This window comes from Pyrus communis, chromosome 1, assembly GCF_963583255.1.
Source record: "Pyrus communis chromosome 1, drPyrComm1.1, whole genome shotgun sequence".
Lineage (NCBI taxonomy): Eukaryota > Viridiplantae > Streptophyta > Magnoliopsida > Rosales > Rosaceae > Pyrus > Pyrus communis.
This window is the reverse complement of record NC_084803.1, coordinates 8,733,927-8,761,069: the sequence shown is the minus strand read 5'-3', so window position 1 is coordinate 8,761,069 and position 27,143 is coordinate 8,733,927. Positions and strand designations below refer to the sequence as shown.

General features: G+C 35.1%; 2 protein-coding genes across 2 annotated transcripts; one reads left to right on the top strand and one right to left on the bottom strand.

Moving 5' to 3' along the window:
* Window positions 1-16,191: 16,191 nt before the first annotated feature.
* On the top strand, window positions 16,192-19,095 carry LOC137736733 (cation/H(+) antiporter 15-like). The gene is made up of 2 exons (XM_068476017.1): window positions 16,192-17,127; window positions 17,770-19,095. The coding sequence occupies exons 1-2, from the start codon at window positions 16,192-16,194 to the stop codon at window positions 19,093-19,095; spliced, it is 2,262 nt and encodes a 753-aa protein (XP_068332118.1).
* Window positions 19,096-20,915: 1,820 nt separating this feature from the next.
* Window positions 20,916-25,870, bottom strand: LOC137742379 (probable magnesium transporter NIPA6). The gene is made up of 9 exons (XM_068482235.1): window positions 25,436-25,870; window positions 25,260-25,316; window positions 24,891-24,981; window positions 24,617-24,777; window positions 24,403-24,530; window positions 24,117-24,254; window positions 22,552-22,644; window positions 22,313-22,430; window positions 20,916-21,265 (listed from the first exon to the last, which is right to left on the bottom strand). Exons 1-9 carry the CDS (start codon window positions 25,554-25,556, stop codon window positions 21,138-21,140), a joined length of 1,035 nt encoding a protein of 344 aa, XP_068338336.1. The 5' UTR covers window positions 25,557-25,870; the 3' UTR covers window positions 20,916-21,137.
* Between the last annotated feature and the right edge of the window lie 1,273 nt (window positions 25,871-27,143).

Sequence of the window (27,143 nt, the reverse complement as noted above, 5' to 3'; positions counted from 1 at the left end):
TTAGCGGAAGGTCGAGAAAGCCAACTGTTGTGTCAGAGGCAGTTGCCTCATATGACACATGAATCTGACATGCTTTCTTTGGAGTCCCTGGATCCCAAATGACATTATAGTTCTTGGACGTTCACCTCTCTTTAATTGCCTGACAGAAGATAAAGCACCTCAACTTGACTACTATCAATACAATATGGGGTATTACTTGGCAGATGGCATCTACCCAAAGTGAGCGACACTTGTCCAAGCAATTCCAAATCCTAGGAATGACGCGGAAAAGTTGTTTACCTTACACCAAGAGGCATACCGGAAAGATGTTGAGATAGCTTCCGGTATTTTACAAGCACGGTGGAAAATCATCAGCGAATCGGTAAGAGGGTGAAGTCGAGAAAATTTGAACTCCATCATGATGTCTTGCATCATATTACACAATATGATAGTGGAGGATGAGTGAGATGGGTATATTGATGGAGAGTCCGATGACGACCAAGAAGATCCAAATAGGTCAAGAAGAGCTCGTGCAAAAATATATGATGGGCCTAATTTGCCCTTCAATCCAAGAACTGGTAGTATCTCTATAAATGAGTACATGAGGCGCTATAGAATGATACGTTCTCGTGCCACAAACAACTACCTACAACAAGATCTTGTTGCACATCTTTGGGCCAAAAGAAGCATGGAGTAGGCGTTTAAGTTTTGTGTTGTTAAATGTTTTTAAAAATGTTGTTTAAGTTTTATGTTGTATAATTTTTATGTTGGTTAATGTTATTTAATGTTGCTTCATATTGTTTAATGTTGTTTCATGTTACTTAATTTAATTTAATGTTGTATAATGGCTTTAAAAGTTATGGGAAAAAATTGAACTAAAAAAAAATGAAACAAATTTTGTAAAATAGAAGTTATAGGAAAAAAAAAAAGAATTTAAAAAAAATATGAAACAAATTTTGTAAAATATAAGTTATAGGAAAAAATTAGAATCTAAAAAAAATATGAAACAAATTTTGTGAAATAGAAATTATAGAAAAAAAAAATAGAATTTAAAAAAAATATGAAACAAATTTTGTGAAATAGAAGTTATAGGAAAAAATGGAATTTAAAAAAAATAGGAAACAAATTTTGTAAAATAGAAGTTATAGGAAAAAAATAGAATTTAAAAAATATGATTTTTTTTTTTTTTTGGTCAAATAGAAGTTATAGAAAAAAATAGAAGTTATAGGAAAAATTTTGTAAATAAAAAAAAAAAAATAAAACTGTTAAAAAAAAATTCAAAAATAACGGCTAGCTGACGTCAGCTAGCCGTTATATTCAAAATTTTCCATGCTATTTGTGTTAGTTATAACCGACATTATTTCTTTTATTAAAAAAAATTCCAACCAACCCTTTGGCACTTTCAAATTCCATGGGGCCCACAAGCCCTCTGGCCTAGCCCTCGGTTGGAGATGGATTTCGGGCTATTTTCGACCCTCTGGCCCTTTGGACCATTCGGTTGGAGATGGCCTAACTTTTTGCACACACACATTGATTTCCACATATATGATCGATGTATTTAGTGTGTGTGGCATGGTTGATGTATGCAGAATCTTAGTTACTAGCTAGGCCATCTCCAACTGAATGAGGATCAGATGGTTCTTTTTGTCCTTATAGCCCTCCAATAAATTAATATTTTAATGAAAAATGTAGGACTATATTTCTTACCATCTTCAACCGAGGGGTCATAAGCCAAATATAGCCCTATGAAAAAAAATCATCTCCAACCGAGGGCCAAACATAATTTATTATTTTAATTGAATTACTATGATTACTTAAATTAAATTACCTCAATCATTAAGGAACCAACAATAGGGTGGAGTTAAGAAAATTTGGACTCCATCATGATGTCTTGCATCATATTACACAACATGATTGTGGAGGATGATCGAGATGGGTATATTGATGGAGAGTCTGATGACGACCCAGAGAATCCAAATAGGTAAAGAAGGGCTCGTGCAAAAATATATGATGAGCCTAATTTGCCTTTCAATCTAAGAACTGATACTATCTCTTTGAATGAGTACATGAAGCTGTAACAACCCAAAATTTATTTCGAAAGATAATTACTAAGATATGCCTAAAATTAAACCCTTGTTTATTTGCTACCAGTCACAACAATTCTTTTATTTGAATTTGATTATTCACAAAATCTTTAACCAAATTTATTTACCAATAACATAAGATTTATTTTTAAATTAATCACCAAATTTCTTTTCTTAGACAAATTTTCAATAAAAGATTACTCTCAATTATTTTATGGCTGCATCTAACCTTCTTGTTAGACTGCCTACGTACCTTATGAAGGGATCAAGCCAATAGTAGTTCACAATTCATTTTTAATCCATTTCCGAAAATATTCAAATAACAAAAATATCCAACATTAGTTTTAATAATCGAAACACATAAAATGGATACCAAATACATATTTAGAATATCAAAATTTGCATAAAAAGGCAGCATTGGCCTATTGGCCACGCGCCACCACAGGTGGCGGTTTCCGGAGAACGGAAATCTAGTTTTCCGACGAACTCCAAAAATTACCAAATTTTATAGGGTTATAGAACACAACAAGGGGAAGAGTTTTTATACCTAGGCCGAAGGATAATTCGACCAGGAATTACTTGAAATCTAGTAGGGATCACTAGAAACCCTCGAAATGGGTTCTTTTCGATTCGACAATTTCTAAGCTCTGACACCTTAAATCTCGGTTGGGATTTGTTACTGAGTTCGAGGTGAGTGAACTGATGATGATGGTCAATGATGGAAAGCACGGAAACGGCAGAATCGACGCTGTGGCTTTAGGACACCCACGACGTAAGTTTGTCGTGAAATAAGACCAAATCAACTTGATTTTAGGTGGAAATTTGAATAGGGAGTAACGTCGTGATGATTGGTGGTGGTAAATCATCTCAATTCGTTGAAAAATCGACGAATTTCACGGGAAAATATACCATGTCGCAATGGGGAAAATAGGTCGCCCGATCGCCTAGTTTCCCCTTCCTCCTTTCCCTCATTTCTCCCTTCCTGATTGGCCCGTCCAATCCCTCATTTCTCTCCCTCTCTCTTCATCACAGATACACATATGGCATCTTAGATTTTGTTGGATCTGTAACACCACACCCCCGAGATACTTATTTTCGGGAAATAATTTCGATGATAGGCCCAATTTAAACTCTTGTCTAATTTACTACCCTTAATCGTTATTCTTTACTTCAATTCCTTAATTCCTCACAAAACTATATCCCTATTTTAATTATCAAAACATATGATTAAATTATCAACTGAATCCCCAAATTTCTTCTATTAAAACAACTTCTCAACAAAATATTATTTCTCGATTATTTAGGGCTGCATCTAACCTCTATTAGACTACCTACGTACCCTTAAACGGGATTAAGCCATTCATAGTTCACCATTCACTTCCAAACTCATTTCCGAAAAACATTCAAGTGACTAACAATCACTAACTAGGTTCAAACAAGGGAGTCACATCAAATGCATATCAAATATGGATTCAAAATATCGAAATTAGCTTAAAAAGATGGCATCAGCTCACTGGCCACGCACCGCCGCGAGTGGCGGTCGACTGCCCCGATTCTCCGAAAATTTTTACTATTTCTAAAAATTTCTAAAATTTACAGAAATATAGAGAAAGTGAAGGGGAACAACTTTTATACTTGGGCCAAAGTCCAATTCAACTGGAAAACACCTTAAATTGCCCATGAACCACTGGAAACCCTTAATTTTGGGTGTTCTTAATTCGACTCCAAAACAGCTCTTACGCCTCAACCAATGCTTGGGCCTTGCTTACGGGGTTAAGGAAAGTCTATTGGTGGTGGGGATCGATGATAATCGTTATCGGAATCACCGAAAAATGGTGAAACTCGCCAAACAAACCGGAAATTTGTGGCTTCGAATTTTAAAATTGGGTTAGAAATTTAGAAATATAACACCACAGAGACGTTGGGCTCGTCAAGATCTTTCCATGGACACCAAGATCATCCAAAACGGAGGTCAGATGAGAGAGATACAGCTGGGTCAAAATTGATGGTTCACGGGTCGAAAACGACCCGTCTCCTCCCTCATTTCCCTCCTTTCTCTCATTTCCTGATTGGCTCTCTCCCCCTCCTTTTTCTCTCCCGCACTTTCCTTTCCTCCCTCTCCATTGCTGCCATCTGGAAGCTTCTAGAGCTTCTTTTTTTTTTTTTTTTTTAAACCTTCTTTCTTCTCTCATTTTCTTCTTTTCTAATTGGTACCTTTCCCAAAGTAATGGGAACCCCTAAAGTATCAAATTCCTATTTTATTTAAGAAACTTCTAACGTCCATAACTTTTTCTTTCTCGTCTCGATTCACGAACGGCCTTCGTCTACGCGTTCGTGGTGTCGAGCTCAATTCGAAAACATTAAGAGTGACACCCGAAGGTCTACGGATTTTAAATCTAATTTCAAATAAATTAATATAAATTCTCAAACCAAAACTTTAAAATTTCTCAATTCAATTTTTTTTTCATAACCATAAATCGATTATTTTCGATTTTCTTCACATATTCATATATTTAAATTTTCAGGGTATTATAAGATCCTTCCATATAAGTGGTCAAATGACCATTTTGCCCTTAATTTTGCTCGTTTATATCTTCTTTGTTGTAACTCCGTTTCATGAACGGTTTTTGCCTACACGCTCATGAGATCGAGCTCTATCCAAATATGCCAAGAAATACGACAAAACCTATAAAGATAAAATACATCCTTGTATAATTAAGTTTAGCCAACTAGGGACATCTAGGAATGAGATTTCACATTTTCCCCCCATTTAAATTTCAATAACCAATTACATACTTCAAATAATCAAGATGTTACAGAGGCGTCATAGGATGATACGTTCCCATGCCACAAACAAATACCTACAATAGGATCTTGTTGCACATCTTTGGGCCAAAAGAAGCATGGAGTAGTCATTTAAGTTTTATGTTGTTAAATGTTTTTAAAAATGTTGTTTAAGTTTATGTTGTTAAATGTTTTTTTTTTATGTTGTATAATTTTTATGTTGTTTAATGTTACTTAATGTTATTTAATGTTGTTTAATATTGTTTAATGTTCTTTCATGTTACTTAACGTTACTTAATGTTGTTTAATGGCTTAGGAAGTTATACAAAAAAAAAATAGAATCTTTAAGAAAAAAATTTGTAAATAAAAAAAAAATCAAATATAATGGCTAGCTAACGTCAGCAGGTTACCGTTGTATTCAAGTGTGTTTTGGTTCGGTGGGGTCCACAAGCCCTTTGGCCTAGCCATCGGTTGGAGATGGTTTTCGTGTCTTTTCGACCTTCTAGCCCTCTGGCCGGATCGGTTGGAGATGACCTTAGTCTTTCAAGTGTGTCTTATGCTGAATCAATTTTGACTTGAGTTGCTGCTGGCCGTTTCATAAACTTTATACATTTAACTAGTGATAATGGGTCTTATTCTAACACTATAACTTATGGCATTAAGGCACCTAAATTAGGTCTTTATCTTGCCTTGCCCCAGTTACTGGCCTTATTACCTTGCTTTGTTTCTCCACTTGAATAACGGATACAACAATGCATTTATTCTACGAGTAAAGAGATTTGGGCTAAGCATATGAGTGCAAATGAGCATGGTCACGTATAGGGCTGGAAAAAAAAACCGAATTTTCCGAACCCAACCCGAAAAAAAACCGAACTCGAAAATCCCGAAACTTCGGTAACCCAAACCGAAATAGTCCGAAACTTTCGGTATGAGATTCGGTTTCAATAAACCTTTAGTTCGGTAATCCTAAACTGAACAACTATATTAATATATAATATGTATTTAATTTAAATTAGAAATTATAAACTATCTGGACCGTTGGTTTGATTGAGATTTAATCTCAACCGTCCAATCTAAGTTATAGGGTTTCACACTTTCACTCTCTCAAATTTCTCACCGAAGCCTCAACAGTCAACCCTCAACCCTCTCATCTCTCTCGAGTTCTCACTTCTTCACCTCTGTTCTCTTCTCTGCCTCTACATTTCTAAGGTCAGTGGTTACGACTATTGCCATAACAGTTGCCTCTTCATGTCCTGCTGTTGTTGCCCTTTCTTCCCTATCTTCTTCCTCCTCATTTGTATCTTTTCGATTCCCAAAACCCCAAAATAGCTATTCTTTCATCTGCGTCGTCTCTGCTCAACCCAAATCCTCTGTTCCTCGTTACAAGCTTCGCCCACCTGCCATCGCCGCATCGAAGCAAAAACCATCCTTCCAGGTCTTCATGATTAATTATGTGGTTTTTTTTAATGGGTTGTAGTCTTTTCTCAAAAAAATAATAATAATAATAATAATAATAATGGGTTGTAATTTGATTCTTTATTTGATTTGAATTTTGTTTTGGGATCTGTTTGTTTGATCATTTTGAGCTTTTTACAGAATTTTTATTTTTAGTTTTGTTTTGAATTGCAGAGTGATGGTGCAATTTGGCTTCGTATGAATTGGATTTGGGCATGAAGGATCAATCTCGATCCGTCTCGATATCCTGAAAAAAATTTTGGGCATCCCGAAGTTCGGGAATCTCAGAAATTTGGTTCAGTTTCGGGATTTGAAATCCCGTTCCAAAATATTTCAGTTTGGAAATCAGGATGGTGGTTTCGGTTCAGTATCTCATACTGAACCAGCCCTAGTCACGTACAATGTCAAACAAAACTCATAAAACTATGGTTTTGTAAAATATAAAATAAAATGAAATATTTTCTTTCTAACGAATACTACTTTAAAAGGTTCCCACAAATTACAGCATCAACTTAAGAATCTTGCTGGCAATTTTGTCATGGGAGAAAAGATAGCAAGCAAGAAACTTGATGTGTAGTTTAAACTTTAAGGTCTGGCTTTCCTTATTAACGTTGTAATTGTACCGCACATGTTCAAATTAGTTTTAGGACATACTTTGCAAAAATGGTTGCTATTGTTGGAAATTTCACATCAAGGTTGTGGCACATCATCTCAAAGGTTTGTTCATGCATATGTATTTCATGTTTAACATTTGATGCATTTTGACTAGTGATCTTGTCGCATCAAAATTTCTCGTTGTTGTTCAGCTAACTGAGCACGTAATTTAAGATAGTCCACATGGGTTGACTGACACATTTTATACGGGATTGAGATTTTCACCATTGATTTGTTCAGATTGCTTGTACATTTAACAAGTGTCTCTTTGTACCTTGTTTGTAGAAATCAAAGGTTTTGTTTAATAGGGTTAGAGGATTTCATTTCCTTTTTAAAGAGAAAGTTTATAATTTTGTGAGGGTTTGTTTTTCCTCTGCATCTCAGATCTCCTTAGGAGCATCAAGCATTCTTTCTAGGCAATATTCTTCTTTGAATATTTATACTTCTTTGAAAATGCTTGTTTAAATCTTCTTATATGCTCAATTGTTTTGGCTAGGAAATTTTACATTTTCAAAGAGTTTTTAAAACCTTGGGTTGCCTCTTGTATTCTTCATCAGAAACCCTAGCCACAAAACCATCTTCATGCATTAAACACCCAATCATTGCAGAATAGGGTTGCATTGTCATTCATGGTTTTGTTTTAATTTTGTGGTCAAGTTCTTCAAGTTTCATCTTTAAACTAACCCGTTTTTGGATTCTTGTCAGTTTCTTCTTTCAATTGTTTGGCTGGAGAAACTGACTGGTCATTGAATCCAGATTTGATTAGATTATTATCATCATATCATTTTGCATTTGTTGGTATTGGTCTCGGTGCCATAAGGTGAAGAGTTCAGGATGAACTGTCATCTTGTGAAGGCTAGAGACGACTCCATTTCGGTGCCACAAGGTGATGGCCTCATGAGGAGCAACCACTTCGTAAAGACCGAAGGAATCCTCAACTCGTGCAAAGTAAGGTTGCACAAAGGTAAAGCTGATCTGTCAATTAGATCTAGAAATTGAGCTTTGTGTGGATTTTTGTATAAACGTTATTTGCATTAGTGTATTTGACTCAATGGAGGATCCCCCATTTTTTTTACCTTCCATCTGGTACCAAATTCACATGGTTAGGTTTTATCATAAACCAAATGAAATTTAGATGCAAAAGTTTAATTGAGAATGTGGGTTTTTTAGACATGAACATGAACATGAACCGTTGGATTTTATGTTGGAAATATTGGCGATACGGATGCTACTTCTCCAACAACAAATCACATAAGATAAATATTAGTTTATGATACTTTTCGTAGCCACAGTTAATTACTTAAAATAAATTAATACAATAAAATACTCATCTTTTATAGGGTAGAAACCGTTCTTTGTCAATCCTTGATTAGAACAAGATTTTAGGTTCAGAAGTGTAAATTCATTGTCTTTAAGAGTAGATTTTGCTCCCCTAAGACAATGTCTCGGTGTAACAGGTTATGGTGCCCATCCCTTCAAGATACAACAACCTATGATCCTCACAATACTTGGATCAAGTGAACGACTTGATTCTTTCCTTTGGCATATAAGAGGTGAAAATTATAATAGCATTTAAGAGAGTACAAGAGATTAGGAAATGAGAGGATGGTAGGATTCTTTTCAACTTGGTGAGGTTTGTAGGAAAGAAAAAAGATTACTCCACACTAATTCTTAGCTTAAGCTTCAGAGAGAGGATTACATTATATAGGACAAAGTAGGCTATAATTAACAAGGTCACGTTGGCCAATAATAGGAATTCTAAGAGCATATCGCACAATCAAATGCCAACATTATAAGCCCCTTTAAATGCATCAGTTTTGATTTTACAAATAAAAACTGAAATTAGGACTTTAAAACAAATTGAATAATATTAAAGTGACCAATGACAATGAAGAGTTGTATTTGAAATACCCAGTAAAAAAATTCCAACATTTTATCCTCACCACGTACTATGAGTTTTGTTTCCAGTGATGAACATGAACCTTTTTTTTTAGATTGGAATTTGTGATATTACTAAATTTGGATATATGGGTTTTGTTTTCTAAGTAAAAAATTAATGTGAAGTTTAGTTTTATTTGACTTTTTGAGCATATATCAAATGATTTTTTGGTTTTTCGAGATTGCATGACAGATTAATCAATGAAGTTTTGGAATTTTTTTTGTTGATATGTTAGTCCCTTGCAACTGTTATTACATTGCTTGTACTCGTTTTTAGGTGAGTGAAAATATCTGCAGGTTGGTTCATTGGAACTGATTATTTTGGTTCTGGCACAATCTGAAATTTAATTTAGTAGCATGTGATACTAATAACTCACACTATTTTTGAAACTAAATCAAAATAATCTACTTTATTTTTAGAACTAACAAAATAACTCACAATATTTATAAAACTGAACCAAAATAATTTACATTATTTTTTAAGTTAAAGCAAAATAACACACACTATTTTTTAAATTGAATCAAAATAAACCACACTATTTTTGGAAGGAAACAAAATAAACATTATTTCTGAAACTATAACAAAATAACAAACACTAATTCTAAAACTGAATCAAAATAACTTATAATATTTATGAAATTATAACAAAATTACCTACTATTTTTAAAAACTGTACCAAAATAACTCAAATTATTTCTAAAAACTGAATCAAACTAACTTATACTATTTTTGAAATTGAACCAAAATAACTTATATTATTTCTGAAATTATAGCAAAATTACCCACACTATATCTAAAAATTGAATTAAAATATCTCACAATATTTATGAAATTATAGCAAAATTACCTACATTATTTCTAAAAATTGACCAAAATAGCTCACATTATTTCTAATATGAACAAAATAAATAATATTTCTGGAACCACATCAAAATAACAAATATTATTTTTGAAACTAAATCAAAATAATCCACACTATTTCTAGAACTACAACAACATTACACTATTTTTGAAACAAAATAACCCAAAATATTTCTAGAACTACATCAAAATAATCCACACTATATGTGAAACTAAACCAAAATAACTCACACTAATCTGAAAGGGAACAAAATAAATATTGTTTCTAAAACTACAACAAAATAACAAATACTATTTTTAAAATAAAACCAAAATAACTTGCCCTATTTCTAATGAAATAACCGGTCTTCGATCATGAAAAGCAAAATGAAGTAAAAGCAGAAACTGGTCTTTCGGCCTAACAAAACCTCTCCACACGTAGAACAGCATGAAGGGAAAGCATCTAAATTCCAATCCCGACTGGATGCAAGTGTATCTTAGCAAGCATGAAAGCATACAATGGGAACATACTACCACAATTCTCCCTTTTGGTAGGCCACCACCTAAGGCAAGGTCTAATGTCAAGCAGCTACTAGGAAAAATTTCACAGAATCATTCCTCTTAATTCATAAAATTTAGAGATCTGGATCAGTAAAATTTGATCCAACAGTTAAAATTATTATAATTTTTAAAATGATCTCATTTTTGTAACCATTTAATTAAACTTCAATGATTTAGATCTCTGTACTTAATGAATTAAAAAGAAGGAATGCGGATATGATCATTTTCCAATTTCACTGCAAAACCACAGAGTTTGAAATAATCTCCGTTAATAGCGATGTGTTATGACCAGGAGATAAAGAAGCACATAGACCACAGCTCCACCAACACTTCCTTATCCTGTAACCAAATAAACCAAATAAGCTATTTATAAGGAAAACTAATGAGAAAGACTTAAAAATTTTAAGTTTTAACGATAAAGATAAAATAAAAAGTAAAATGAATAGTACTAGGATTGACTTTTTAGTGTAAAAATATGGTTTCTCGTTATAGTAAACAATACCGTGAACTTTTCGTTAAAACTTCTCAATTTATATGATATGACATGATGAATAATTAATGAAGAAATTTTCAATTTTCAATTTTATTTGATATTTAGGTTTTGATGAGGTAGTCACATAATTATAAACTAGACTTCACGCATGTGCTCATGCGCGTGCATAATGTATTTTTTGAATCACAACGTGTTATGCACGATTTACACGTTTTAAATGTATTTATATATGTAAATTGACAAAGGGAAAATTAAATATTTGAAGTAAATGAATAATTTTCGATCATGCTAGAACAAATCCCTCATAAACCAATTAAAGTCGTTGAATTAACATAATAAAATCGGTTTGTATAAAATTTACATTAGGAATAGATAAAATAATATTTAATACACAATTGATTGAATTACATTATTGTTAGCCCATTGTGAGGCTAAACGCACTCCCTCATCCTTAGTATAGATAATATTATTTGTTAAAAAAAAATCATTTGACAATTAATTTAATCACATTATTATCCTCGTGTGAAAGATTTTTTTTATAAAGAAAAAAATAATCATTTGACAACTAATTAAATCACATTATTATACGCGTGCCAGAAACTTTTTTATAACCGGCACTATGCATCTCTTAATTAAAAATTAAGAAATAATATTTAGGGTTAATCTCTGTTTACTACCCTAAAATTCCGTAATTTTCAACATTTAGTACATGAAATTTTTTCATCTTAGAGTCATACCTCAAGTCTTAATTTTGGAATAGTTTCATACATCTGTTAAGTTTTTCGTTAGAAATTATGTTAACTGATGACGTGGTGTCGATATAAATAATAATTAGGAACCACGTGCCAATATGAGCCTATTTCAATATTAAAAAATTCAAAAAAAAAAAAAAGATGAAAAACCATCGTCTCCTCCCTCATCCTCCTGGACCCTCTCCCTCCCTTACCACCACCACCCCATCCTTCTGCCTCATTTTTTTTCTTGAACTCGACGCCGCCGATTTGCAGTCGGGTGAAGAGGTGAAGCGCAAATCCCTTTATCCGACCCAGGAGCTGGGTGGGACAAAACGATGGCATTTGACTAGTGGAGGACTCCAGATCTGAGAAGCAAATCGAGGTCGCGAAGCTGATTGGAGAGGGAAGACGAAGCCATATCGAGGTTGCTCTGCATCAGGAGCTTCCCGCCGACGACTCGGCGTCTGTACATTGGTCAGCGACGGCAGTGAGGCGCTGGAGAGGAATTGAGGTAAGAGGGTGCGGAGGAGGGGGTTCTGGGCCCGTTGGGGGGAGTCGGAGATGTCAGCTTGGAGTGGAGGGCGGTCCAGCGGCTGACAAAGGAGCGAACGGTAAGGGAGGAGCAGAGGAGGAGGGACAGCGTGGAGTTGATGAGGTCGAGGAGGGTTTGGAGTGGGTTTGCGTGGCGGGGCGCGATGCATTTGGGAAATAGGGGGCCAGATTAGAACCGGGTCGGGAGGGTGAGTGCGGGGGGATGAGGGAGGAGACGATGGGTTTTTTCCTTTTTTTTTTTTGAATTTTTGAATTTTTTAATATTGAAATGGGCTCATATTGACACATAGTGCCCAATTATCTAATTATTATTCACGTGGGTATCATATCATCAGTTAACAAAAGTTTTAACAGAAAACTTAACGAATGTACGAAACTGTCCCAAAATTAAGACTTGAGGTATGACTTTGGGATGAAAAAACATTCATGTATCAAATGTTGAAAACCACAAAACTTCAGTATAGTAAATTGAGATTAACCCTAATATTTAATAAACAATGGTGTGCAAAATGCATTTTTTCAATCGCAGCGCGTTACCCGTGAATTATACATTTTAAATGTTTTTGTCATTTGCTTTTTTTTTTTTGTCTCTTTCCTTTCATTTTTTTATTCTTTTCTCTCTTCCCACTTGTATTTATATTATATTTTATGATAGCCAAATTATCAAATTACCCTTACTGCATTCAATTTTGCTGTTGTATTTTTTTGTGGCTGAGGGGCATTTGGGTCCAACCATGTGTGACGCCAAAATTTTGGCTGCATGTGCACTGTTCATCCCAGTTAAGACAAAATTATTTAAAAACAAATTTACCAAATTACCCTTGAATTATTTTATGCATTTATATTTCATGCTTTGAAATTTTTTTGGCCAAGGTGTATTTTCGTTCAATTTTTTTTGGTCGAAGCCGGTGACACCAAAGTTTTCGTCCGCATGTGCACTGTTTTGCACTGTGCGTTTTTCCATTGGCTTTCTATATATATGAGATAAGATAAGATAACTGCAGGTTTATTTCTAACGGGATGAGGTTTCTGTCAGGGATATGGGTTGGAGAAAAAAATTAGGTAGTACTGTTTATTTTAAAGAAAAATCATATTTTTACACTAAAAAGTCAATAATGATACTATTCACTTTATCCTTTATTTTGTCCTTATCGTTAAAACTCAAAGTTTTCAAACTTTTTTCATTAATTTTCCTAAAAAATTATTGATTGTTAGGCTTTTAATTCAGCTCGTGTCTTTTAATGTTTGTTGGGCATATGACATATGAATAGTTTTGTTCTTATGATTAAATATTACATTTTTTTTTGTTAAATAATAGTTTATGGTGATTTTTGGTTAAATTTAACTTAGTCCAATTTTTTTTTATTAAAGCTCCCAATTTAAAGAACTAATGTGAATGTTTACTATAATAGGGATGTGCTATTCACACACCCCTTTTTTATTTCTCATACACTTCTTATTAATTTATGTCCTTTAATATTCTTCAATTCACTCAATCCGATGAATAAAAATTAAAAGAATTTGTGAGAAGTAAAAAGGGATGTGTAAATATCACACTCCAATTAATATTAGTCAAAATAACATTATGAAAACCTAAATATATATACAGATGGATGACTTTGTGTTACTAGCTCTAACTTTATCTAGTATGCAAATGACTGAAAACAAGAATACATCATTTCGTGATACTATTCTAGTATTTTCCTTAATTATCTATAGGCTAGAGTAAATTAGGATATATCAACGTTGACCAGGCAAAATGAGGACTATGTTTGTGGGCTGGCACCAAATTTTAGTTAGGACTTAGGAGTCAGACAAACCTATTGAATTAATTGTATGCATGAGAACCCCAAAAGTGGTCTATCCTGGATTAAGAAGAATATGGCAACCAAATTAAGCGGAAAATCATACGTTACGGCTAGCTTAGCTGCAGCTAAACAACTAATCAACTAACTGAACTAGTTGCTAAACTCCCGAAACTACAATATTATCATTCAAGTATCTTCGATGCTTTTTCTTTTTTCTTTCGTTAGTTCTCTGTGTTTGCTTTTGCCTTGGACCAGTTGCAAAGGATGAAACCCTAGCTAGCTAATTAATCTCTTGAATTTAATTAGAGAACAGATTTCATAGTAATTAATAATGGATTCTCCGGTTCAAGAACATGGGAATGGTTGGGTGGTACTGGAGGCAAATCTAGAAACTATAAGGGTCTGTTTTAATAAAACGTTAATACACACCACTAGATTGTGGAAGGCTGAAAAAATGCCTTGCTTTCAACTCTTCCTCTCTTCTTCATCCAACAATCTGTCATCATGTCCGTTTGTTACCTCGTCAAGCTTCTCCTTCCTCCTTTCCACCAACCTCGTATCATTTCTCACATTATTGTAAGTTGTAATTCTCTCTTCTTCTCAATATATTATCTCTACACATGTATGTGTGTGTGTGTTTATCTCTCCTCGAATTATTTTTATTTTTTTCTACTGATCTGCATTCACTCTAGATCTGTGGCAACCGCAAGCTACCAATCTGCATCATTACGTATTCATGCATGCACTTTTCATAATGTTAGAGAGATTAAATTTGGAAACTAAATTTGCAAATTAAATAATATGTCACTAATAAGAATAAGCATGTTTATCAACATTTAAGTAATCAACTAATCATCAACTTCTATGTCCTTTAATTTTCAAAATTTTATCCCCAAATCTAATCTTCCTAGCATTACCCCTTTTTTTTTATGTGACATGCTGATGCAGGTATTATTATTGGTGCTACCACGTACTTACGCTATCAAAAGAGTTAAATTCCTTTCGATAGAAAATTAGCATGTATATAATTTAATGAAAATGAATGAATATACTAAGCACTCATTAATCATATTGAAAGGGTGGTGTGATTTTGGGTCCATCTGTGTTTGAGGAAACGACGTTCTAATGCGACTGTGTATTTCCATTCAAATGCACGATGACCACATATATACTTTTATTTTACGGCGTGCCATGTGGCACATTTTAAGGACTTAAATATAGTATTCCTAGCATTACAAAAAAATCGATTACGAAGAACCGCATCTGTTTAATTTAGTAAGTTTCACAACAAAGATAGGTTAGGACAGATCAACGTCTTCGTTGACTTGGTAAAAGGAGGAATGTACTATGTGTACTTGCCTCTTTAATTAATTTGTATTAAGCTTTCATTAGCTGTCTTTTTGTTTGCTTTTCTCTTCGATCCCAACTAATAAGGAGCTTGCTACGATGAGGAAATAATATTATGGTTATGGTTGGGGTATATGTCTATACCAGTTTCAAATGATGAAAACCTAGCTAGCCGTACGTAGGTAATGGCTGCTCGGGGTCAACGACGGGGCAATGGTTGGGTAGTACTGGAGGCGAATGTAGAAACTATAAGGGTGTGTTTTAATAAAACTTTGACACACACCACTGGCTTGTGGAAGGCTGAAAATGCCTTGCTTTCAACTCTTCCTCTCTTCTTCATCCAACAAGCTGTGATCATGTCCCTTTGTTACCTTCTCAAGCTGCTTCTTACACCTTTTCACATTCCTCGCGTTATTTCTCACATTATTGTAAGTTGTAATTCTCTCTCCTTTTTAATTATCTCTAAACGTGTGTGTATTTATATATGTCATATATATATATATATATATATATATTATGCGTGAGGCAACATAGATATCCTGAAGAAAGTTGAGTTTTCACCATAAAATCAATTGACAATATAGGGAGTAGTCCAACGTCTTATAAGTATTTGCAAGGTTTCTCCTTTCACCAACATGTGGATTCTTTTACTTTCACATCTTCATATATCCTACATTAATATGTCATGCATGCACACACTTTTCATTATTTTATTTTTCTACATGCTGGCAGTTTGTATTGTTGGTTCTAGTTGTACGTACACTATCAAGAGAAAGTCCTTAATTTAAATAGAAAATTATCGTTTTATTTATAAATTTAATGTAAATGAATGAATACTAATTGAAGCACTCATTAATCATATTGAAAGGGTGGCGTGATATTGGGTCCATCTGCGTTTGGGGGCACGGCGTTCGCTCGCAACTACGTATTTCCATTCAAAAGCACGTTGACCATAGAGACAATGGCCAATCTGGGGTTGATTTACTACATGTTCGTCCTGGGTTTACAAGTGGATTTCAAGCCAATATTCCACGCTAGAAAAAAAGTTTTGAGCATTGCCGCTGCTGGTATTCTTTTTCCCCTACCTTTTGGCTATGCCTTGTGCAGAGTCCTAACACGACAGGAGGATGGTCTTACTACTGCTACTAAACTAAAGGCTCGTACGTACGGTCCTATATTCTGGGGCATCATTCTTGCCTCCACCAACTTCGGGGAACTCGCCGGAGTACTTGCACACGTGAAGCTCCTTCACTCTGACGTTGGACGAACGGCCTTGTCTGTAAGTGTTATCAGCGACCTCATCTGTTGGATTCTTCTTGTGGGCACAGTGGCCTCAACAAGTGACGGTTATCAAGTTTATACGGTCTTATCCACCTCCGCATTAATAATATTTTTAGTTTTTGTGGTTCGTCCTACCTTGTCATGGATGTTTTCTAACACCAACAACGCTTCTAACGACAACAGTACTTCATTCTACGACATGGATCCCCAAATAAGCTTCATTCTAGCCGGGGTTTTATTTTTTGGGTACTTAAGTGATGCATGCGGGGCACACTCCATTCTCGGGGCTTTCACAATGGGAGCCATAGTGCCAAAGGGAGAGCTCAAAAACGCAATTATACAGAAGGTTGACGACTTTGTGTCAAACATTATGATGTCCCTCTTCTTTTTAGTGCTTGGGATGAGAACGCATGTCCAAGCAATCATCCTTGACCAAAAAGACATACTATTTGTCTTGCCAGTTATTGTTTTGGCTTCGCTCGCTAAACTTGTTGTAACCTTCGTCGCTGCTATCATTAACAAAATGCCAATGCGCGATAGTTTCGCCCTCGGACTTGTCATGAACACCAAAGGCGTACTCTCACTAATAATCCTCAATTCTGGCAGGGACTTAAAGGTATGTACATGCATTCGCGCATATATATAACTGGTTATCCTCAATTCTGGCAGCCACTAATTTTAGATTTTTCCTCTTGAGCAGAACTCTTTTTCAACAGGTTTTGATTGTTTACATTAATGCAAGTGTATGGGATTTGATTAATTCCTCTTGTTCATAGAATTTTTATCAATATATTTTTCATATATATGTAGCAATTTGATTTTTGTGACTGGTTTATAGATTATACGTATAGTGTTTGATTAACGTTGGTACATATATAATCCATTTAATAGGAGTCAAACTCATGAGATGTATTACCCATGTAATACATTTAATAATTCAACTGACCCTTATTATTAGACTCAAATTTTCCGGCTCACTATTTGAATCTTTTAGTTCAATTAACAAGAATCAAACTCAAAATTTCCATACAATTGATGAAGACCTCAAAAAAGACTATACAAGTCTCTATTTTCTTATAAAAAACCTAGGATTTAGTTTAATATGTGAGAAATAAAAAGGGCTATATCATAAACACTTGAGGTCCAACAACATTGGTGATTGGCGACAATTGTTGATTTGAATTCCTTTTGTGCATTATTTATCAAATTGTAATGTTTGTCCCAGTCAATCTTATATGGCTGTATATTTGAATTTTAGGTTTTGGACCACCACACATTTTCAGTCATGATGGCTGCGGTTTTTGTAATGACTGCTGCGGTTGGACCCATTTTGAACCTGATCTACAAGCGCAATGGGACATCTAAGCAGTACAAGCATAGAAGCATAAGAAGCATTCAACCAAACTCGGAGTTTCGAGTCCTTACTTGCATCCATTCGACAAGCAATGTTTCCGGCGTCATCAACCTCTTGGAGGCTTCAAATCCCACGAAGCAATCCCCAATTTCTGTATTTGCCGTCCACCTGGTGGAGCTAAGAAGTCATGCTTCGGCCATGCTCATAGTGCACGACACATGCAACTTGAATAGGACAACCAGTGCGAGCAGTACAACTAAAAATCAAAATCACGCAAAGCATGCGCACTTTTCGACATCGTCTAACAACATTGTTGCTGCCTTTGAAAAATTTGAGAGTGAGAGTGAAGAAGGCAGTGTGTCTGTCGAGGCACTAACGACGGTGTCTTCTTACACCACTATACACGAGGACATTTGCAACCTTGCCGAGGAAAAACAGGCAGACCTTATAATTGTTCCTTTTCATAAGCAATCCACCATTGACGGAGGAATGGACAGTGGAAACGCTAGTGTTAGAGACGTCAACAGGAACCTTTTAGAGAATGTACCCTGTTCTGTGGCTGTCTTTGTGGATCGTGGCCTCGGCGATTTATCTGAAACTAAAAATGGAAATAACGGTCAAGGGCACCGTCACCACCGCTGTTCCATGCTTTTTATTGGCGGCCCAGACGACCGCGAGGCATTGGCTTATGCGTGGAGGCTGGCTAGCAATCATATTCCAAACCCTAATATCAGGTTAACTATTGTACGATTCATTGTCGGTAAGGATGCAACAGTTGGTTCCGATCTCCTTCTCAATAACGATAAGAATAACGGTGACCATCACGAGGAAGAAGACAATAAGATTTTGCAGGACGTAAAGGGAAACGAGAAAGAGAAGCAATTGGATGACCAATGTATAGAGGGCTTTATGCTCAATGCTAAGAATCATCCTTACATAAAACTAATTGCGGAGGTAGTGAAAAATGGAGAGGAAACTCTCCAACTATTAAGCGACATGGCAAGTGACTATGATCTTTATATTGTGGGAAGAGGGCAAGGAGTTTCCTCACCACTCATCACTTTTGGGCTATCTGAGTGGGGTGACTGTCCAGAGCTAGGACCTTTGGGAGATACGTTGGTGTCGTCTAGATTTGTTGCCAATGCGTCGATTATCATTGTGCATCGAGGTGCTTCTCTTGTGGATGAATCCACTGATCAACATCTTACCCAGCAGTCTATGCATGCATGACACGGCATTTTCTAAAATATACAGTGCATCAAATTGCTTTATCTCAAGTCTTTTGTAAACCCTAAAAGTCGTTGAGTTGGTGATATGAAGATGATGGTTTCGACTTTCGAGTGTGTGTATATATAGCATAAAGGAAGTTTTAATGCAAAGTACTTCAGACAATTAATAATAAGGAAAAAAATAATGGAACGTAACAAATTATTAAGTTGAATTTTGGGGACACAATGATAGTATAGTTATTAAGTTAAAGTTTCTTCATAATCAAAAATTTATGAAGAAATAGTTTTTGGTGCCACCAAACTTCAATGTATTTACAATACTGCCAATATTTCTTGTCCTTGTGATTAAAGAAAGTTCTTTTTTTTTAGCAATAATGTGGTTCAAATTCGTCTTTGGCGACTTACAAGTGAAGAGGAATACCACTAGACTATAATACTAAGTGACATTAAAGAAAGTTTCTCACACCCCAAACCGGGGGACATGAAATACTATAACTTTTTATATCTATGGATGCATCCAACTTCTCCTCACTGTCTAAGAGTTTGAATCATACATACAACATCCCCTACTAAACACGTCTAACAAGAATGGTGATTTTATTCCAGCAAATCACCCTCTAATCTTACAAATACAAGTGTAGTATAATCTTGAAATTTACTTGTGTGTTTGTTTTATGCCATGGAAAAACTCCCTCCTTCTGCGATTGTTCTCTGCAAAGTTTTTTTAATACAAGTATCACAAAGAACATACGAAATTCAAATAGAAACCCTTTATTGCATAATAACACAAAATGGGAACAATTCGGGTTTCAGGAATTGAAAATTGAAAGGTCAAGAGGTGGGAGAGACCCGGTGTTTGGGGGGGTGGGGGGGAAGAATTACCATTTAATAGATACGTTGAGAGTAGAGTTTAAGATCGGAGAACCTAGCTGTTGGCGTGTGGGGGTTCTTTCCAACTTGGGGGACCGGCTGATGGCTTCACCACAGCAATTCACATTTTCAGGGGTCGGAAAGACTTATAAAAGCATTTCAACCTTTCGTTGGCCATCCCAGGAATCAAACCCAGGACGTGTAATTCTCACTTCAAATGACATTGTGTTATTGGATCGGGACGTTACAGTGATGGTTGTAGCTGGTCCGTCTAAATCCTTAAGTGTAGGTGGATCTATATGGAAGTTTAGCCTTTTTTATTAAACACAAATTTTATCCAAACTTTTTTAATTTATGATAATTGTAACTAAAGTACTAATGTTGGTTCTAAAATCTGACGAGGTCCAATTTTACCATTGTGTGATTTATTCCTAGTGTTTCTTTCGGTCTAGAAGACTTGGAGAAAAACGTCTGTAGACGTGTCTGCATGGCCGTTGGATTAAGGAAGAGAGCTTAGACGAGCGTGGAAGGGAAAAGATAGAAAAGAAATGGGACTTCCGTATCAACTTTTGGCTCAAATGATCATTCATATGTTGGCTACAATTTCTATACAAGAATAGTATTTTGGCTATTCTTACAAATTTTCCAATGTACAATTGTCTACAGAATAATATCCTCAACTAGTATTATACACAAGGTCAAAGCTGATACAAACGTTTAATGCAGCTTTTGCATTGGTCTCGTGGTTTTAAAATGATCATTTAGAAGGAACATCAAGCTGCTACTTCAACCATCAAGCCGCTATGTTGGCCAATACAATCAAATTACACGCTATAAACTGGAGATGGATCTGTCTGGCTCTCTACAAGGACTGAAACTAAAATCTCGTGCGGCGAGAGAATGAATGAATGAAGAAGTCGCTCCTAAAACTATGGCTATTGACAACTGCACAACACACTGCTCAAAATTTGAATGGAAAGCCGAAAAAATATTGGCAAAACATCTCTGCTTGATTTTGCATGCACAAGCTACTTTACAGTCATGCCAGAGCATTTTTTACAATCCCAGCATACCTACGGTTTTCAAGCTGGAAAAAAGTGATGAACTGAGGTGACCATTTCACACTCAAGTCATGAGATGCAACCAAGAACTCAATGTCGGAAGTTTATTCCATTACTTGAAGTAGTCTTGCCGAAGAACTGTGAGGAAATTAGGGGTTGAGCCATCCTCATCCTTCTGCTTCCATTCCCCGTTGCTTTGTATGTACCATGATACTTTCGGAGATAATGGTGTGTACAAATCTGCAAGTTTCAAGAGAAATGCAAACATTTTTTTACAAAATGCAGACTACTGCATATGGAATTGAAGCCTGCAAAATTTCAATTTAAATGCAAAGAATTCATCCATGACTCATATTCTTGCATGATGGTGCCACACCGCATATTTTACTTTAAAGATGTGCGTGAGAATCCTAACCATTTCACCATCACAATCAAAATCATTGCTGGTAAACCACTACACATTGGCCTTCCCATTTGAACTACTAGACCCTGCTGGATGTATACTACCATCTTATAAATAATAGTTAACAAACTGTATATATTAAGACCTGTATTATTGAGTCAATAACCCAATAAATATTTTTTGATAAGAAACAAAATTAACAAAAAGATAAAGAATGTGCACACAGGTGACAAGGAATACCATGACCATTTACCTACCGAAAGAAACAACGGAATAGAAGCCAACTAAAAGTATAAAACACCAAAAGAACAAAACTGAATAACAACAGCATCCCAATTAGAGGAAATAGCAAAAGTATAAAACACCAAAAGAACAAAACTGAATAACAACAGCATCCCAATTAGAGGAAATAGCATGGAAGGACCATTCCTTAAAATCTAAAGAAACTACCCCACAGGATGCCAATAACCCCATGGACTTGTGGTATAGTCCTGCAAACATAAGTCTCTCAACTCTGAAACACTGGGGAAAACGAATCCTGACCCTGAGTATGGATCTTATTGAGTACTAGTCCCATATTGGTTGGGATAAGCATTTAACAAAGCTATACATAGCTATTTGGTCTCTCCGCTTAACAGCTTAAGCTTTTAGGTTGAACACTTCAATAGATCTTACACTATTTGGTTCCAGATTTCAACAATTAAACTCAGACAGAAAATAAAGGGGAAAATCTTCGGAGGTAAATGTCAACTAATAGGATAAGGCTCTGCATCATACGTTAAGCAATAGCAGTACTGCACTAAGCTTCCAAATTACAGGTCAGTGCCTATTTAACACTTAAGAATCTCCAAATAGACATGCAATCAGATACACAAGATACAAACCTGTAATTAAAGGTGGATCTGGCTCTCTTGTACTATGCAATATAGCAGTCCCAGATAACACAGTGATGAAACCGCAAAGTTCTGATGCTATGCTGCTCACACTTTGACCCGAATAATCCTACCAAAAGGGTATACGTTTTAGATTTATAACATAATGGTTACTCTCTCTCTCTCTCTCTCTCTCTCTCTTGCTCACACACACACAATTACAAAAACACACCATGTTGACATGATGATACCTTAAACATTATTGCACTGGCAAATATTGTGAAAGATGTGAACATAGCATAATAGATGGGAGAAACAATTGCTGTGTTGAAAGTATCCAACGCCTGCAACCACAAGAGAGTGAAAACCAGCTAAAAAGTTACACATTTATGACCAAAACAGATAAGATAAGCAAGTGGTTTATACAGGTGATGAATGCAGCACTTCATGCATTCACATGCTTACACAAAAAGAAAATATTAGATAAAATTCATGTATAGTTGGAGGGGGGCAGATTTCATTTATTACCAATCTGATGCAGATAATTTCTGCTCAGATTACCTTTCTTTTATGAGAATGTGAAACAAAGATTTTATTGAATTCATATGTAAAAGTTCAATGCAGAGAACGAGTTGTGCACTGTACACAGAGCCAAAATTCTAGCATTCTTCTGGTGAAATCACACAAGAATAACATAACCTCCCCCTCTTAAAAGAACTCTTCAATTTGTACAAAGGGATGTTCAAAAACAAAATTTATCCCACATCATCTCATCCTCTCCCCTTAACTATCAAATATCCTCCTAATTCTTTCCAATCAAACTACCCAAAACATATTCTGTAACTGACATTGGTTAACTAACAGTATGTTAACAGGGGATGTTTGTGTTATAAAATTCAAGCATCAAGCAGTTGTACTTTGACTTATGAAGGTGCAAAGTTTATTCTAAATGCATTAAACCTCAGGGTGATCTTCCGTTATTCTAGTTCATGTACAATGGTAGCTTAAGATCCAAAACCCTCATCCTTCGACAATCTATAAATACACAGTTTGCATCCCAAGGTTTAGTAAAAATTAAAAAACCCATTGATTAAGGGCCAAAACATGATAAATAGTCCACACAAAGACTAACAAATTACAAGCGTGCAACCACATTTAGAAGCACTCACAATGGCCCACTTTTTTCACGAAAAAAAAAACCCCAATTAAAAAGTAATAATTGCATTGGGTTAATCCTTATAGCCCAGGGTTTAGCTCACAAATTTTGGGCTCAACCCAAAACCCAAGTTCTAAACCCTAAGCCACAAGCTCTGCCTACCCCCACCCCACCCCCAGGTCCCCAACAACCCCCCACCTTATAGCCCACGGTTTACCTCACAAATTTTGGGCTCAACAACCCAACCACACCACACCACCCACCCCCGTCCAAAAAAAGAAAAAAAAAACCTTATTCATTATAAAAGAAACACAGATACATACATACATACATATATATATATATATATATCCAAGACATAATCATTAAAAAAACAAAAAAAAAAAGAAACAGAAATGAAAAGGACACAAAGCTGTCATGATGCAATGTAATAGAGCATACCAAGACAAGACCATGTTTAGATAATTCAATTGAGTGATGATACAGGTAACTGAAACCATTCCAAAAATCCATGTTTGGAAGTATATTAGCTGGTTTGTGCCCTCTAATGTGAGTTTTATAGAATGATAATATAGGTAACTGCAACCATTCCAAAAATAGAAATGACAAGGACACAAAGCTGCCATGATGCAATGTAATAGAGCATAACAAGATACGGACCATGTTTAAATAATTTAATTGAGTGATGATACAGGTAACTGCAACCATTCCAAAAATCCATGTTTGGAAGTATTTTAGCTGGTTTGTGCCCTCTAATGTGAGTTTTATTGCAATCCCAATTGCTTTTACACTCATAACCTGCAATAGGGATAATTAATCAAATGGGCAAGCCAATGTTACTTTAGAAGTGAAGTAATGTAATTTTTTGTGCATGATGAAGAAACCAAAAATTGATGAAATCATTATATCTGAACTAAAATTTGGCAAGAATGGTAGAATAACTCACTGTTAATGATCCTATTATAGAGCAGATTCCTATATAAATCAGTATATTAGTTTGGCCATAGCGGGGAGCGCAGTACAACATCAGTACTAACATCACAGCTACCACTGAGGCTGTATACAAAAGAAATGCTGAAGGCAAGAAAGCGAACAATTAGAAGAGAAGAAGAAGGAGACGAAATAAGCAGCCATTAGTTAGTAACCTTTTAGGAGCATACCAGGTTGTATTGCTAATTCCCAGATTTCTTGGACCGAACTGAGAGATTGCTCTTCAGGTGAATGGAGTACAATCACAGTTGAACCCACTATACATAAAAGACACCCCAACATTCCCATTTTCTGGAGTTTCTCCTTTAACAAAAAATGCGCTAAAACAGCACTACACATATTCATCCATGGTTGAAATTGTCAGAAATATGGTTTGACAATTGAAATGTACAAAAACATAGGTACAATCAGATATGCAATAGAATTGGGAAATAAGGAATGTACCTAACAATAATACTCAATGCACCTAGTGGTGTTACAAGGACAGCAGGTGCGTAAACGTATGCTACAAAATTGGCTAGCTCTCCAATAACCACTGTCAATTGTCCAAAATTACGATGATCATCAACATGCAATATTCAACATCCAACCCCGTCAAGCAGCGGAGAAATGAATTGAATAAAAGAAAGGGTCAAAATTTCCAACTGAAATGAAATAGTGGGAATAAAACTTAACCGCAATCTAAATGAAATTTCGAATAGCATAGCATATCCCAGGTCATAAAAATCTTGAATTTCTTCAAATCATCATAACAGAGCCCTAGAATTAATTAAATTAAGCAGAACAACTGAACAAGGAACAAGGAAAACTTACTTGTTACCATTCCTATCCACCATAGAGGCTCCTTCAGATACCCATATCCTCCCACACCTTTCATACATTAGCAACGAAAGCGAAAAAACAAGGAAAATTAACAATCAGACACAGTCAAATCATCATAAATATAAAAAAGAAAATGCCTTGAGAAAAAAAAAATTGAAAGAACATACTGGCAGCAGGGCCGTTGACGCTGGCCCGGATGAGACCCTTCTTCTTGAAGATGAAGCTGGAGCCAATGAAGGCGCTCGAGACGACGGCCAAGGTGAAGCCTTTCAAATTGCTCGAGTACATTGGCTTGGTAAATATTTTTTTTTTTTTTTTTTTGGAGGGGGAGGGTGATAATTTGGAGCTATGAATTCAGAGGAGGAGTAGGGAGTGGAAGGAGTAGTAGGCGGAAGGCAAAATTGCCAAATGGGTGGGGTTGCGAGTGGAAGAGGGAGCCGGAGCCGGAGCGACACTCATTCTACATACAAGAATTCCCAATTACCTAAATCGAAACCCAAAACCTCGAAATTTCTTTCTTTTTTATTCGCCTCGGAACAAGAAGAATTGGGAATTGGGAATTGGGAATTGAATGATGGAATTGCTACACTACTCCTCCATTATTTTTTGATGAGAAAAATACATTTGGATTTTGAATAAAAATTAAAATTTATAAATTAACACATACTAATTCTCTTGTTTGAATTCTTAAATATAAAAATTTAAAATTTTCAAATGAAAAAAAATTTGGAATTTAAGACCTCTAATTTCTAAGTTTAAATTCTATGTAAATAGATGTTATTTACCAAGTTCTATGATCAAGAGCTTAAAAATAACAAATTAAGTATTTAATTCTATTATTTTTTTAGGTTAACCAAACAAGAAAATTCACAAATTCTAGAAAATTCACAAATTCTAGAAAATAAAATCTAGTCAATTCAATTTTCGTCATTTTAAAATTCTTTAATAATTTTAAATTTTTTCGTCTAAACATAATGCTAATGTGGGGTTTGATGCTTTGACAAGACGAGATGCATCTGATTTGTGGGAAATTGTCTCTCTCAAATTTGAAACAAAGAAAGATGGTGTGCTTTCTCAGCTGCAAGTCCTCAGCCCCTCCTTCCCGAATCCCGCCCTGTCAATTGTCATTTCTCAACCGGGCTATATGCCATTGTCGTACCCATTTTATTATTCGGGAGCAATGGTGGTTGAATTTTAGTTTAATTAGAGATTTAGAGAATGTATTCAATTGGGATTTTGAGGGATTTTAATTCTTTTAATAAACCTAGGAGTATTCAATTAGGATTTTAAATAATTCTCTAAAATTTAATGTGTATTCAATTAGAATTTTAAGATAATTTATTAAAATCTTTAGAAATCCGGATGTATTCAATTAGAATTTTAAAGAAGTTTATAGCATTTCAGGTGTATTCAATTAGAAATTGATTTTAAAGAATTTGAGAAAGTTGAGGAATTAGAGGGAGATTTCGTAGTGTATTTTAAGCATCCACAAATCTCATCTCTCTCCATAAGATTTCGAGGGAATTGAATCAAAATTTTATATGGAATCTTTACAAATCTATTAAACTCCATAAAAATCCGTGGATTTATAAATCCATTAAAGTCTCTCAAATTCTCAATTGAATACATCCCCTTAGGGTGCGTTTGTTGTACTAGACTATCTCGGACTGGACTAGCTTCAGGGACTAAGTTAGATTGATTTAGTAAAGCGTTTGGTGCTGTGTCGAACTAAAAAGCAAGACTCATATATTATATTATTATATTTATATTTACAATATTTTATCATTAATTTAATCTATATATACTAATATTTTATTATTAAATTATCATTTTCCTTTCTATAACCATCTTCTGTCTTTTTATTTTGGTCAAGCT

Excerpts from the sequence above, each read along its gene's own strand:
- LOC137736733 (XM_068476017.1), top strand. The coding sequence starts at position 16,192 with ATGGCCAATCTGGGGTTGATTTACTACATGTTCGTCCTGGGTTTACAA. Across the intron at positions 17,128-17,769 it reads ATTCTGGCAGGGACTTAAAG|GTTTTGGACCACCACACATT; the intron begins GTATGTACATGC and ends TTTGAATTTTAG.
- LOC137742379 (XM_068482235.1), bottom strand. The coding sequence starts at position 25,556 with ATGTACTCGAGCAATTTGAAAGGCTTCACCTTGGCCGTCGTCTCGAGC. Across the intron at positions 25,317-25,435 it reads CGTCAACGGCCCTGCTGCCA|GTGTGGGAGGATATGGGTAT; the intron begins GTATGTTCTTTC and ends AATGTATGAAAG. Across the intron at positions 24,778-24,890 it reads GCATTGAGTATTATTGTTAG|TGCTGTTTTAGCGCATTTTT; the intron begins GTACATTCCTTA and ends GAATATGTGTAG.